The 15,941-nt window shown below is 36.4% G+C and overlaps 1 protein-coding gene across 3 annotated transcripts in view; it reads right to left on the bottom strand.

Moving 5' to 3' along the window:
• Nucleotides 1-15,941, bottom strand: part of ANAPC10 (anaphase promoting complex subunit 10) — a 102,863-nt gene that overhangs the window by 79,040 nt on the left and 7,882 nt on the right. For all 3 annotated transcript variants that reach the window (XR_004253219.1, XM_032186683.1, XM_032186682.1), the window contains exon 4: nt 15,675-15,795. Coding sequence is in view for 2 of the 3 variants with exons in the window: in XM_032186683.1 (XP_032042574.1) it covers nt 15,675-15,795 (121 nt within the window). In the remaining variant the exon portion in view is untranslated. The remainder of the gene's footprint in view (nt 1-15,674; nt 15,796-15,941) is intronic.

Raw genomic sequence — 15,941 nt, 5'->3', positions numbered from 1 at the left:
TTCAATAAGCAAATGCAGAGTAACATTTCACAGGATCCAGGATAGATGTAACATTAAACTCAAGGAATATTTGCTCATTGGAAACAAATGCAAGAGACTGTTGTGAAAACTATTTGTGTAAATTTAAAAAGGCAACACTGTGTCTCATCTGAGAAGGATCCCAAATTCATAAACACGTCTAACTGGAGATATATTTTCATATGAATGAACTTTAAAGGAGAAGAAATAGTGTGTCTGTCACAGAAGTTCAGCTGGGTAGTTTTATATGAGCCAGAATACACTTCCATAAATTTGCAAAGTTGGAATCAGGACTGTTGCCCAATGGAAGCATTTAATTTTAAGTCTACATAAAATTTCTTTTTCTTTAGTGTACCAGAACAAATACAGTAGAGTTTTTAACCTTCTGCTCGGGCTTTCTTACAAATCTATATGAAAGGGTGTCCAGCAAAATGCAAGGCTGTGTTTCATTGTTTAACATGGAAGTCAAACTTCAGACTCTGCTTCACTCAATATAGATTAACTCCATTCCTTGACTTCTTTCTAGGAGTTGACGAGTCCTCAAGTAGCTATTCACTCCGAAAAGGCAGAGCTCAAAAAGATATTCAAATGGACATATTAGGTTGGGTTAATGTTATCTTACTGCAGCAGCATGTCTACTAACAGGAGTCTTGCATAGTCTTACATTCAACAGATATAAGAATGCAAGCTCTTTACGATCAAATGTATGAGAATGGAAATAGAATTACATCATGTGTGCTCCTGAAGAACGAGGGGGCATATGGAAACAACAAAACCCAGAAGTGACATAATTGAAAACTTGCTTACCAATAGGCCTACTAAGTCCTAAAACTAGAGCTACTGTTGGACATCATCTTACTGCTTACAAATGTAAGGTCAGTAACAAGCTGATGGAATCAGATTGCAAGTTGTGTGTCTTACAGCAAGTCTTAAAGAACTGTCCGTACATATGGTCCTCTGCTTAATTTAATGCTATACAAGTAAATCTATCTCCTCATGACAGACAATACAAACAAGAAAAAAGTCTAATAACTCCACAACAGAAGTTCTTAAACCAGCAGTGCTAGGTTTACCCAAAGCCTATTTTGGAAAACCTCTCCATTAGATGTAGTGACTTTTACAACACAGATGGAAGCCTACTTCAGTAGTTTTATTAAGTCATTACCCCAATAAGGAACAGCAACTGTTTTCCAAGCGAGACAAAAAAAACAACAACTTTGTTTTAACCTCACTAGTTAGTCTCAGTAACATCTGATAGGTTATTTTTTGCTAAGAAGTAAAAATAAAAAACAGCATAAGAGAAGAACAAGGATTTTCTGCATTTGCTAGTAAAAATGACCAAAAAATCCTTCATATACACAGTTGAATTTGACCACAGACAGATAAAGGGGGAAAGAAGAAATTTAAAAAGTTAAAAGCATAAAAAGATTTAGGGGCTAAAATCTCATAGTTCACTCAAGACTGAGAACAGTGTTCATAAAGAGCCTCAAAAACTGTATTTGTTAACATTCCTTTAAGATGAGACAGAACACATTCCAGAATTCATTCCGAAATAATATAGGAGTATGAGATAAACCTAGTTTAGGAACTGGATTAAGAAGTCTAGAGAATACAGTCCCTCAAGCCAGACACACATGCTCACATTATCACTCTCATGCCACACTCTTTTGTGTGTTTCTACAGAAAACAGGAAAATCCTGGGAAAGGTTTTTCTGATTCAAATGCTTGATCTCTGTTATCTTATGACAGAACAAGATGGAGAGCAGCCCTCAGAAAAAAATAAATTACATTTTAGATCTGTAGAAACATTTCCATGGTCTACTTGAGACATGGAATGGGATAAAAACATATTTGCTGCTTTTTTTCCCCCCCCAAAGAACTTCAAAGAATTCTATGTAGACGCTATCTAGCATTATTTTGGCCGAAGCTCCTTGAAGACACAGGTCTCCCAACAAAAATAACATTCAGGCAATCAATGGAGAAAGACCCAACTCTACAAAGGATTATCATGAAGATAGCTCTAGAGCAATTGAAGTCCTTGCTCAGGAACTTTGTATTTTGTCTGAATATTTGTTAATTGCCAGGTATAGGTAGCATTTACTTCTGAACTTCAAGGATGACATTGTCATGTGAACAACATTCCTTTGTATAAATTTTTGCCTGAAGTCAGGTTATAAAACTACTTTTCTAATGATGCTGAGAATCTCAGCTTTCCATGTTTGCCATCAAAATGTTAAGTTTCAGGAATAAAGATACAGACACAATTTTAATGATTAAAAAAACCTCCTCATATACCTCTATGGGATATAATTTGTCGATCTAACTTCACTTTAAGAAAGTCTGTTTGCATGCTTATAAACACAGAATAATATATCCTTACTACTGTTTACATATATTAACAGTACTTGTGAATTTATGGAAATGTTTGGTTATTTGTTTCGCTGGTGGCCTGACACAAAGCATGGCACATGCCATGTGTTTTCTGTTGGCTTTTGCTCCATTTTTTAAATCTTGCGCTTCAATGTCTTTGCCACAAGGAAATACTACTACAAGTAGCAAAAACCACAGTGAATTTTTACCGATACAAATAAAGATGCTTATAACATAGAAGCCACACACAGGCCAGAAACTAAGCGGTGGACAAACTGGCTCCTAATTTCTTCCGCACTGGTGCCACTTCTCCTCAGCCCATTGATGAACTGTTAAGGAGAGTCACAGGGCGTTCCCAGCTGTGGTTGCCTACAAGTTGGCTACTTAAAAAAATAAGGTGTGGTTAACGTCCAGCACCAGTTGAGACGACACCACAAGACTTTCTCAGTGCTTTGCAAGCTTTAGAAGTTCCCATTCCTTGCATATCTTTTCTTATGCTTAACACAAATTAAATGTCAACTGCTGTTTTTTCTTCTACAAAGAATTTCTATGCTGGGTTAGCAGTAGCACACGGGAAGATCAGCATCAATCTTTGTCTTGGCCTTTCTACACTTTTTTTTCCCCCCTCATCACTTTTCACTATTTGAAATCATCTAGTACTCATTGCAATGATTACTTCCCACAATTAAGCCTGTGAAGACTATCAGGTAAATCAAAGCTGATTATTTATAATTCACTGACTTTATCCTCTCAACCCTTATCTACAGTTTGTGGGAAAAAAGAATAGCTCAAATGCCACTGAAAAGTATTCCCAACTGGCTAACAACCTCTGTATTTCAAAAATAAAAGTGATAGTAAGCAAGCATGGTCTTAGTAGCATTTTTGACACAGAAAAATTGTGGTTCAGATCTTTCAAAGAAGATGCTTCAATCTTGGACTCCCAAAAAGTTTTTACATATGGGATCCAAAACCAGAGCAGATAACTTTGGATAACTGGGGAACTTCAAGGACAGGAAAAAAGACTGTTGCAGAATGTGTTAAGACAGAAGAAAAAGAAAACAAAACAGGTGAACAGCTCTCTTTAGTAATGTCCATGCTACAGAAAAGCAGTACTTCTCTTTCAAATAGAGGTCTGCTGATACCAGAACATGCTACTCCAGTATCTTCTCTCTAGCATGCTCCCTGGAGGTGAAAGAAAGGTCCCTTGCTCCAGACAATTTCTTCAGTGGCACCTACCTTCTTGCTCTGCTGATTAACTGGAGTGAAGTCAGGTGGTCTGTACTGCTCAAAATATTCATCATATTCTGCCACATGCTTCCCCCACCCCCAAACAATACACCATACAGCAGGCAAATAAAGATAACAAAGATTTATTTTTCCTTAGATGAAACTAGGAACCTCTTCAAACACCCAACAACAAAAAAATTACAATCCACAAAGCAATTCCACCTTTGGGAGACACACGATTAAAAGTATTACTTGAAACTTCCCTTCAAGTATTTACAAGCAAGGAAAGCTGAAAAAAGATGCAAGATTTTTTTTATTATTACTTCTTTTCCCCAAGAACTTGCTGACCTAATTTCTGCAATGGATTAGAGCGTATTTGTTCACAAAACATGATACAGTTCAGTAACAAACTCCTACACGATTTCCTCCTTAACACAGAATGCCACACCTGAGTAGAAAAGCATTATGCTTCAATCCAAAAAAGACTGAATCTATACCTTAGAGAATTAATCTATTATCTTATTAATAATAGGAAATAGTAAAGACATGCATACACTTCTGCAGTTACTACACTGAATGAAAGAGACATATGTAGCTCTGTGGTCATGATGTGATCTTAAAGCATTGTAGGGAGGAGGGGGGACAGGGAACAGTGAAGTCAGTCTGATTTTTTTTTTTTTTTTTCTTTTTTGATAGGTTACTAGTGTAGACATTATGCTTTTGGTTAACATACATCAAAATCATTTGTCACTTGTAATTACACTGGTAGAAGGACTTAAGCAATAGTTGGTCAGGCAAATTGATAATCATCTTGAATATCAAGATAAGCTAACATTTTACCCACCTTGAACCTTAAAATCTGATTTACCATAACTTCCTTTTATCTTAAGTTTTACAAACCTGGCAGAGGATTAGAAATTGTAGTCTCTCCCTTAAAAACAAATGAGAAAAATCAATATTGCTACACACTACACTTTGCAAATTAGAAATGTTAGAAATGTCAGAAATGTCTTATAAGCTATAGTTAAAAGAAATCCTTATCAACTGAAAGGGGCAGTCTGATACACTGCAATCAAAGGATACAAGTTTTTCAGAAGAGACAGGCGGTGAAGGAGGAGCAGTGGTGTTGCCCTATACATTATGAAACATACATATATAAAACAGATGCAGAGCAACTTTTTGCATGGCCAGATAGTGATAGGACAAGGGGGAATGGTCTTAAACTAAATGAGGTAAGATTTAGATTAGAGGTTAGGAAACAATTCTTCACTCAGAGGGTGGTGAGGCACCAGACCAGAGAAGCTGTGGATGCCCCATCCCTGGAGGTGTTCAAGGCCAGGCTGGATGGGGCTTTGGGCAAGCTGGTCCGGTGGGAGGTGTCCCTGTCCATGGCAAGGGGGTGGAACTGGATGGGCTTTAAGGTCTCTTCAACCCAAACCCTTCTGTGATTCTATGATCCAGCATCAAGAAGACATTCTACCTGATCCTGAACACCCAAACCCATGTCAGCTGTAATGCTAGATGTACACATACTACTTTAAAATATCAATTAGCCAACACTCTTGCATTAAAAAAGGGGAAAAAAGAGAGGAACTAAAGGGGTTAAAATATTGAAGCAGGTTAACTAAGTAATAGAGTCCTTTCTGTCATGCTGTCATCTACCCCTCCACCCACCTGTCTCCTTACTCCCATGTTTTGTCTCCAAACAGAATGTTTAAATGTAGTTGTGAAGAGCATCAACCTCTTTCTTGCTATATCCATTTATATTGCCAGAACCTTGTATCTGATTTTCTTCATTCTGAAGCATTAATGTCTATCTGCAAGAAGTATCTTGTGAGCCTGCATTGGTAAACTGTAATCACAAATGCCCACAAACTTTGAAAAAAACATTGACCAACAGATATCAAATAAGGTGCACTCTCCAAACACAGAACCTTTATTCCAACAGGAACTTTCAGTAGAAAAAAAATGATGTGAAAACAGCAGACACTGATGTTCACACAAGCATACTGCATACAACCCAGCAGGCGATTTTTCTGGGTTTTTTTTTTGGATTATGCCCTGGAGGTGCTGGCACAATGGAATTTAAATACCATAATTGCTTATTTCTGTGTGCCAGCCTCTGAAATAATAGGTAAAAAGAAAAAAAAAAAATACATGTATAACAAACATTCTCTTTTAAATTACTGGAATCACTAAATAAAATGCTTTTAATTCTCTGGTTCAAACGATGTAATTTATAACCATGTCACAAATAGAGAAGCACAAAAGAAGGGAAAATGCAGAAATAACATAACGTTCCCAAGGTTCAGTTTACAAGGACCTCACACAAAGATTTTTTTTTTGCAACTCTTACTAGAAACAGTATTATTTGCTAAAAATGCGGTAGCTGCCAAAAGCTATGATCCATCTAAAGCAAACATGTTTAAGATGGAAATAGAGTGTTAATGCTGAAGAAAGACAGAATTGAGTATACAAGTTTTCTTTTAAAAGCGTTGAAGCAACTGCAGTACAGTGTTAAGTTTGGTTTTTCAGCTTTCTGAGAAAAAATTGATCACATTTGCAGATAAACACCTAAATTATCATAAAGGACGTTAAGACAATAACAGAAGTAATCAAATTTCAAGCTTTCTAATTAAACCTCTTTTTCCTGCAGAAGGTTATTGGGAATTCAACACTAGCCTTGGTTCACATGATAGAACAATGGGAAAATTTTCCGAATGGTTGAACGCTAACCCTGACAAGTGTGGAGAGCCAACTACAATACATTATATGGTAGCATAACCTGCCACCCACGTTGCTGAGAGAACAGCTTTCAAACACATGCACCGAGCTGTAAAACCACAAAATCCCTTATTACACATTGTCCCTTACTTAAGGTGAAATACACTATCCCCCTTTTTACAAATCTTGGTGCTTTTTTTAAACCTTCATCTCTAAAGTTTATTTAGCAGCTAACTAGACTGTTTTTCAGACCTTTTTTCCCCCAAATGCCATCTTTCCTGTTTTGTTTTCTAACCAAAGTAATCTTTTTATAGTACACAGTCAAACCTGTTGTCTTCCACTGCTGCTTTTTTTTTTTTTAATAATTTTACTTCCACCTGTGTGACATTATCCAATTTTTAAAGGAAATGTTGGATATATGACTAATTCATTTGTGAAGATTTGTTTCTAGAGTGAAATATTTCTTTTTTTTTGTATAAAGATACATGACTCATCACTGGTAAAGTAAAATAACAGTTCTAGCATACTTTCAATTGGAAAGTCAGATATTCTGTTATTTACTGTGATTCTTTTCCATCATTACGCAATTTGAATATATTCAAAAAGATAAACTGCCACAGTATGAGTGGTTATAGACACTGGCATTTATGTAAGTCAGCTATTACTGTAGAATGACAAACATACTCCACCCTCATTACAACATGCTGTGGTTACTAGCCAAACATCTTTGCTTTTTCTGAAAAGGGTACGTTATAATAAAAGCAGACCAGCAAAACAAATAATACAAGGGGACTCAAGATATGGTAAAAGTAACAACAATTGTTGGAAAACAATTCTGAATAGAGAAAGCGAACTACTTAATGATTTTAGGAATGCATATAATCTCATGCTATGAAAGAGATCGCTGAAAAATGTTGGTATATAAAACTTTTAGTTAATGATGCCTCCCCCCATCCCCCCTGCATGTCTGCTGCTTGAATCACTGCATTCCAAGATAGTTAGAGGATATACACAGTTTCTTCAGGGGTTTTCATTGCAACTTTGCTGGCAATGGGAATTTTATTTGCAAGTGTTTCTATTCTACTGACAAGGTCAATTAGTCCAACGAACTATTGGTTGTTCTGTCTGATAGCTCAGTCTATTTATTCAAGCAAGCACTTTTATAACCCACAATTGAATGCAGACAGTTACCCTTGTAAACACAACTGTCCACAGGGATTTTCACTATGTTTTGGGCATGTAAAAGAAAAACATGCTTTTCTCCCCTCAGCCTGATAGCACATAAGTTTGATTACAGCTTGAATTTCAAGGAATAAAGAGGGGGGCTACTGTTTTTAAATATATATGATCTATTGTACCTAAATATACACATTTGGACTAATTCCTAGGAACTAAAGAACACAGACACTTGATTGATCTCCCTAGAAGCTCCTAAAATTTGGTAATGCAGTCAAAGAGACAGATTAGCCTCTCTGCTCTATCCAAGCATTAAAAAGGAAAAAAAAAAAAAAAAAAAAAAGTGAAGTAGTGATTTAAAAGAAACAAAGAGATGCTATATGTAGCATGAAGGGTTAAAGGCTACATAAAATGGTTTCACAAAAGCCATCAGCACAACAGAAGGTCTAAGGGGTGTGTGTGTGTGTGTGTGTGTGGAGGGGAGAAGGGAAATGGGGGAAAATCAGCTGCAGAAGGAGGCGGGGGGGGGGGGGAGGGGGGGAAGGTGACTGTTCCACAGTTCTAGCTAGAATTTCTGTAGGTCAGCAGTGTGGCCATGCTGCCAGCTAAGTGTGTGAAGATGAAGAGTAATAGACCTTAGTCTCATAGACCTTTTATTATTGTATTCACATACAGAATTTATTTCTTGCAAAGTAAAGATTCTTCATTTGTACTAACTCAGCACAGTAAAGAGGACAGTCCAGGACTGTAAATTGTTCTTCATTATTCAGGTTTTCCCTGAACAAATCCTTCATGGGTATCAAGAAGAGGCTAACTATCATGGAAAACCAGCAATCTTTCATGGCTCTGTTCTACCAGTTTGGATGTTATACAGTTCACTACAAAAGTTGAACCGCCTACTGAAACTATCTGGGAACTCCAGAGAACAGGAGACAATCCCCAGAATGATCAATAAGGAAATATGTATTCCATAAAGCAACAACCTTGGTGAATAACACAGAAGTATACACAGTATATTAAACCTCTAACATCTATTTCATCCATGTTAAAGCATCACTGAAAACAAATAGTTTTTCAGAAAAGCATTACCGAAAAAAGCTGAGTCAATATAACAAAGGCCTTAATGAAACTGACAAACAAGTGAGAAGAGGTTTTAAGGCCTGGAAGGGGGAGTGCTCTATTTTGCTTTAACAGAAGAAGGAACTGTATACATGAGTGTGTATGGTGCTTTACCTTGGGTTCTTGTAGGCAGATGTAAATTATACCATTGAAACCAATTCTAGTCAGAACTAATTGATGTAAACAAAACTACCAAACCTTCTCAAGTAATCTGGTCTCAATGAACATCACAGTTATGAGTTTCAGTCAGGTACAAACTGAGTATCAAATCAGTTTCCGTGAAAAAGCATACAAATTCACGTGAAAACGTAAGTATTAGCAGATCTTCAGCCTGCTATTTTGCAGTGTAAGTGGGAGAACAGTTTTAACTAGGAAGTCTCTTTTGGAAGTCTGATTTAACATGCTTCATTGCTACGTGAGCAAGGGGTTGGAGATCAGGATACTGAGTCAAGACACTGTACTACGGTTCCATCTATGCTTACCTGTTGGGATCAAAGCCACATTGCACACTGGAATCGTATCTTATACCTCAGTTCCCTCTTACAGTTAGTCCTCAAACATCACCCAGACAATAAAGGCACAATTTGATGGGGACTTTGACTTGGCATATTGGTTCAACAGTATAGAGTATCTGCACAGACTACAAACAAATCAACGTTTCTTCAAAATGACTAATACCATTCACTATTATCACGTTACTTCAAAAGCATTGAAGAAATCTAAATTTGCAGTTTTCTATACTATCCTATGCTTACTATCAAGCCACAATTTTATCACTTTTTTTGATTAGTAAGTTATCTTGCCTTTTCTCACTGCAGTGGAGAGAGATAAATTCTTTTACTTTTACATGAAAAATCACATGCATTTTCTAATTCCTTTGCCATGATAGAACTTAGATCGAATAATCACGACAAAGGTTATAATCCCAGGAGATGCTTTCAAATTCCTAGGCTTTATATATTTGAGCTCCCTTAAGGAAAGGTCTGTACTTCATCAAGTTCCTGCCTTCCATAGAGCTGTTGCCACTTTCTTTGACATGGCTTTTCCTCTACTTCAGTAGGTAAAGTCAGACTGACAGTACTAAAATTAAAAGGGCCTCTTTAACACACCCTTTCCTGATTGAGTTCCTCTGTAGACAGGAAAAGGTCCCTCCATAAAGATTCATTTTTGAAAACTGGTATACAAAACAAGAGAAAACATTTCTATATGCAACATACACCACAGCGTAATAACCAATGTTTAGGGTTTTTTTTTTTGTTTGGTTTTGAAATTCTAGGATCCATCAGAAGTGATGTTTCTCTTTTAAAGTATCATCTCAAAAAAAGGAAAGAAAAACACTGAATGATTTTATGTTGCGGGGCCAAAAAAGCCTCCGTTCTTTAGAGATGATAGAACTAATGTGGATGTCTCTGTACACGCAATTCATATCCACAAAATATTTTTTTTTAATAACTGCATTTTTCATAATTGCATGGCTCTGTTCCAATATATTACCATTCCAGGACATAAAGAGCAAAACAACTGCCATCCTTTCTATAACTTCCAAAGTTTGAAGCATATACTAGTTGATTTCCAAAAGCATAAGAACAATGAGTAGTTCATATCATCTCTACAGGCAATGACATCTGCAGGGAACTAGCCTTTCTCCTGCAAAGATCCCAGACTGGCAAAACATCCTCTGTCAGAAGGTAGGCACAAGGAGTACCAGCTGCATCAGCAGGAATAGGCCTGTTTCCTGAACTTGGCCCCCTCCCCTTGGCAACAATCACAAGGCTTAATAAACAGCAAATACCTGTGAATCATTCTATTCTGCTTTGAAAACTTCCAGTAGTGGTAAATTGCAGGTGTTAGCAGCAGATACTGTCTGCATCCTGGTGAAGTAAATCCATGCCCAATCAGCAAAACAGCTAGATAACAATCAAAATGAACAGTCTGGTGTGATGACTTCATCTACTGACCCAACCTCCTAGAGACAGACAAGAAAGACTACATTTGAAATTCTGTGAAAGTAAAACTTAGTCTTTTCTTAGCATCAGGTGTAGTTTTCTGAAAGCTGAGTATTTTTAAGCGAAATTTTGAACTCAAGGAATAATTGGGGATCGGCACTGCATAATTTCTTACATGTGAAAAAAGAATATGGAGGAATGGTTTCTAGTCAAAGTACTTGAAACTTAGTGAGGAATCTAAATAAAAAGCAATTATCAGCTCTATATTCCATCTTCAGAGAAAAGTTATTTAAAATGCACATTAGAGATGTCTGACCAGAAACTCAGAAACAGTACACTTCCTTAATTCATTAGTTTGCAGCACTACTATGACAAGTTCACATCTTCTTGTTTCTCAGTATCTATATTTATTTACATCACATACAGAGAACAGGCAAATTTCAGAAATTCAGAACTTCATCTAGAGAAGTCCAACCTCCTCGCTACAGTGGACACTGTAGAGTAACAAGATTACAATAAGGGTCCAAACTTCCTTAACTATCTTTGAGAAAAGCTCCCCAGCTTGGACATTCTCCTGGTTGACAATTCCTTGCTCTAGCACAGAATGTCTGAAATCAGTAAAGAAGCGCCCCTGTCCGTGGTGCTTGGCCAAAATACCACGGCACCAGGGATATGGCTGTGCTTGCTATGGGTGGGGAGCAGCCAGTTACAAAACACGAATCAAAACCAAAAGGGTCAGAAAACAAGCTGAAAACAAAATAAATAGCTATTCAAAAAGAGACAGCTATACTGCCTGACAAAAAGCAGAAGACCCACACTGTTGCCAGCAAGGATATTGCAAAGTCATCTCCAGAACTGAGTCTTGATGAAAAGGTTAAGTATGCTTTTGTTCCAGGAAAAAAGGGGACAACAACAGAGTTAAAGCAACATTTAATACTTGGTATCATTGTTTGATACAAAGTCTGCTAGGTAGAACTGCCAGTGACAATGTATCTTCATCCCACATAACGCTATCCATCACTGCTCAGTGAGGGATCACTGGATACCTGTAACAGTTGTTAACCATGGGAGTTACCCTTTTCTAGCAGCATTGCTTCTGCCTGGATGGTTTCCAGAACAGGCAAATAGCAAGCAAGGATCTTGCTTACTGAGGTTACACAAAGTCAGGTCCTTACTCTGTGTGCAGTCTTGTCCTACTGCATAAACAAAGAACATTCATGGTCTGCTACTCTTCTTCACAGGGGGTTTCTGATGATTCTTTTTCAAACCCAAACATTAGTATGTCTTATCCACCATGTGGCTTATTACTGTCCTTATATAATTTGAAAAACAGTACATGTCGCAATGCCATACACTAGCAATGGCATGAGCCTATCACAAATCTTGCTGTTTTCTCTGAACTACACAAACTAAATGAAAAAGCAAGTCTTCCAAATCAGAAATCACAAAAAGCCCCAAAAGAATGCTGGAAGAGAACTCTTACTGGAATAGGAAACAAATTATACCTTTGCAGTTGCATCTCTAGTTACTGCCAAGACACGTACACCATATTCTATTGTTGAGTCCTCAGTAATGCACACTACAACTTTGCTTGTTTTTAGAGGGGTTCTGCCTCCGACAGCAACTTTAAATTGGGGACTAAACACAAGCAGCTTCTCAGGTTTGAGAGGACGTGAAAAGTAACGATTCTCCAAGTCTGGCCAACATCTTCGCAAAGTATAATTTATAACAAACGACATAGAATTGGCACTAATAGAGTTCACACAGCAAAGCGAGATAACTGTAAAGTCCCTACACTACAGGCTGACAGCAGAAATCACTGAAACTAATAGGAAAATATAATCTGAAATTCTACTTAAGCTTACCATAAAAAGATCACGTTATAATGGGAAGATGAACTGCAGATGACCTAAATGTCTTGGGAGAGGTATAAAGGCAACCAGGAAGATGAGCACCATTTGGCAACCTGTGATTTCCTACAGCAAGCTTTTTGTTCACTTGCTTTACAGCAGGTTATTTTCACATTGTGAAAAAGGACAATGACTTATCTCAAGTATAATGATTTATCTCACATACTGAGGTCTGTTTAAAAAAACAGTATCTCTATCTTGTCCATACAAACTACTTGCACCATTACACTGCAGAACTCTTAAAATGGGAAACAAGAAAATACTTGTTCTCCAAACTTGACAGTTGTGGTAAAAAGGCACTTTAAGTAGGAGAAGTACACATTGAGATGTGTACTGTGCACACATCTCAACTGCAGTACCTCCAGTCGAACAAAGGTATAACACTGCCAGATCACAAGGATTGTTCTCACCTATAGAATGGGCTATAAATGACTTGTTTCTCTTTACTGAGAAAATAATTTAATTTTAGGTTCCAAAAAAAGGACATTCTTACAAACTAGAACACAAACTCAAGCTACTGTTGTATTATTGATTAAACCTAGCCTAACTGCACATGGCATTGTTTCAAGTAGACCATTTGGAAAAGAACACATGGAGGCATCGTAGGACTTTCTTTAGACACTATGAGTTGGGCAAGCATTCATGAAAAATAGAAAATGATTTAGTTGGATTTCCAACCCTGTCAATTGTTCCTGAAGCCAACAGAATCATTGTGTAATTAAGCAGATTTCTGTGAAGAGCTCATAATGGTTCACCCTGCTTTAACAACGTGTGTCAGAAAAGCTGAAGAAAAAGTTTCTAGATTGAAGAAAAAATTCAGAAATGCATTCTGAATATCAAGCACATTAGAAAATCTTAAAACTGATAGCAATATTTAACATTAGTGGCCAGAGAATTAGTCTTCAGTATTTCACAGCATCAAAAGTATCACACCTCATTAGTAAGAAGCTTGACCACATATTCTTCTCAGTTTTAAAATAAAAAAGCATATGAGCATGTGGTATGCATAACAATTACTGCTCTCATGAAACATATTACAGTCCCATTAATATACTATAAGACCTATGAAACATTTCATGTACAAGTTTTTTTTTTAACCAAATGCATCATGTACAGAATTGTGTTCGGTGAGAAAAAATGAAGAAAAAATTCCTGAGAAATTGCAGAAGACTAATATGTTCATAATAAACAATACAAGTTCAAAATAATTCTACAAATACATTTTATTGTTTATATAAGTTTTTAACACATATACCCTCAAAAGTGGAAGTTCACCACTTTATAAGAAAGTTATGTCATTGAGGCTACACACAGAATGCTGTAATAAACATTATTATAAAAAGACATTTAATTATTGGAAAAGTAGACTACAAGCAAAAAAAAAGAAACTGATAATTAAGGACAACAATGACATCTAGTGGACACTCACAAAACAGGCCTATAGACTACCGAGAAAAATACATTGTTTTTACTGTTAAACTTAGTCAAACTCCCAAACAGCTATGATGTAATTAAGATTAAAAGACAGAATATGCAGTTGATGAAAGACACCTCAAGTAGTGTCATTTCATATCAGAAGAATACTTCAAAAAAGTGCAAGGCTCTTCCATTTAAGATTTAGGATAAAAGCATAATTACCCGTAACTTGAAAGAACAGCACAAATCTGAGAAAGGAAATAGACTGCCAACATAGTGAAGGCACATTAAGCTTTCTTTCCGCACTGCAGCTATAGCCTTCTACTTACAAGTTGTTCTTGTAGGGACTTCAAACACAGAAAAACAAGAAGGGAAACAAAAAGCAGAGAAGTCCAAATTCAGACCACTGTTTAACACCTTTTTCTACTTATTACTGATCCTTCTGTTATTGTAATACCTGCCATATAAGGGAGGTATGCTAAACCTTCACAGTACAGCTGCCAGTAGCAGCTGAACTCCAGAGATGAGGAAGATGAAACATGAGGTCACTATAACTCAAAATTATCAAAAGATACTTGCTCATGAGTAACCTGATTAGTTTATAAGGCAAACTCCCATAAAGATATGAATTATTTGAAATCTGCCTTTACTATTTACAAAAGGCTAGTACACAAAACTAAACAGTTAAAGCAACTCATATCTGATCTTAGTTTTTTCTTCAAAGAAATTTTCTTCTGGCTAGAAGCATCATTGTGGAAAAACACTGTTGACTATTATCTCTTGTAAATAAGAAGAATGTTAGTGATTAAAATATTATAGCATCAAATACCGCACCTAGTGAGTAGAAATTGGATTTTGCATCTTACTGTTAAAAGTATTGCACACTTCCCAAAATTTGGGAATTTCAGTGACTGCCCACTATAAGAAAGCAGTGAGAAAGATCAAAAACAATTCTCAAAAGTAAAGCATCATTTATGTACATATCTAACTGTAATATACAACTCTTTAATTGTAATTAAACTTTCAATTTAAATTGGGAATTGTTTGCTTATATTATTATTTTGGAAGAGTTAACATTGCAATCTACCTAGCCCCACAATCAACAGTAGCTAGTCAGCTATCAGGAAATATATAACAAATTCTCACTTATATGAAGATTCTTTACCTAATAGAATACAAAGAAATCTTTGCATAACTGAGGAGGAGGAGGAATTGCCCTGCAATTTCTTTTTGCCAGGGCCTCAAAATGAGCTTTGAAACAGACATTACTCGTTAATGAGAATAAATGCAGCCTCCCAGAAATTAAATCTAACTCCAGACTGACACCAAAGATATTTATGCACCATCCAGAGCCACAACTAAAGTCTGTATTTTAAATTCATGAAAAGAATTTGAATTCCTGCTTTCCCCCACCTTTAAAGTCTAAAATTGCAAGTATTTAGAAGCTGAGTCTCCCCCTTGGTTGCTTTGTTCCAAGCATAGGCTTTCCAGACACTAATTCTAAAGAATCCTATTTTGTAAAATCCCACTCTTTATTCCATTACTGGATCTACATATGAACCCTGTTATAACCATGTTGGTAGTCACACCTGACAAAAACTGAAACCAACCTAACAATTTTACAAAATAAGAAAGTAAAAGCAAACACCAAAATCAACCCAGATATTTCCTCCAAGAACAATGCCATTTCACCTCAAAAAACATTTCACACATCAAATATCCTAAGTAGAGAGGACTACTTTAAGAGAGTGAAATACCATTGACCTACCCGAATTTCCTGGAGATTATGAAAGTTATTTCCTACTCTGACCGAGATTTTGCTTGGAGTGTAACTTTCATCAGATTTGTAGTCTGCATAAATACATAACGTCTTCACTGTTGTTTTTCTCCTGCAAGAAGAAAAGAAACAATGTAAGCATCCCAAAGAAAAACATTCAGGAAGAGTTTGTTGTTATTTTGTAGTAAAATCTGAATGTTTTAAAACTTAATATAAAAGTGCGCCTATTGATTTATAAGAACCTTCTTGTTAAATCAA

The sequence above is a fragment of the Aythya fuligula genome, chromosome 4, assembly GCF_009819795.1.
Source record: "Aythya fuligula isolate bAytFul2 chromosome 4, bAytFul2.pri, whole genome shotgun sequence".
Classification (NCBI taxonomy): Eukaryota; Metazoa; Chordata; class Aves; order Anseriformes; family Anatidae; genus Aythya; species Aythya fuligula.
The sequence above is the reverse complement of the archived record's forward strand: the minus strand, read 5'-3'. Positions and strand labels throughout refer to the sequence as shown.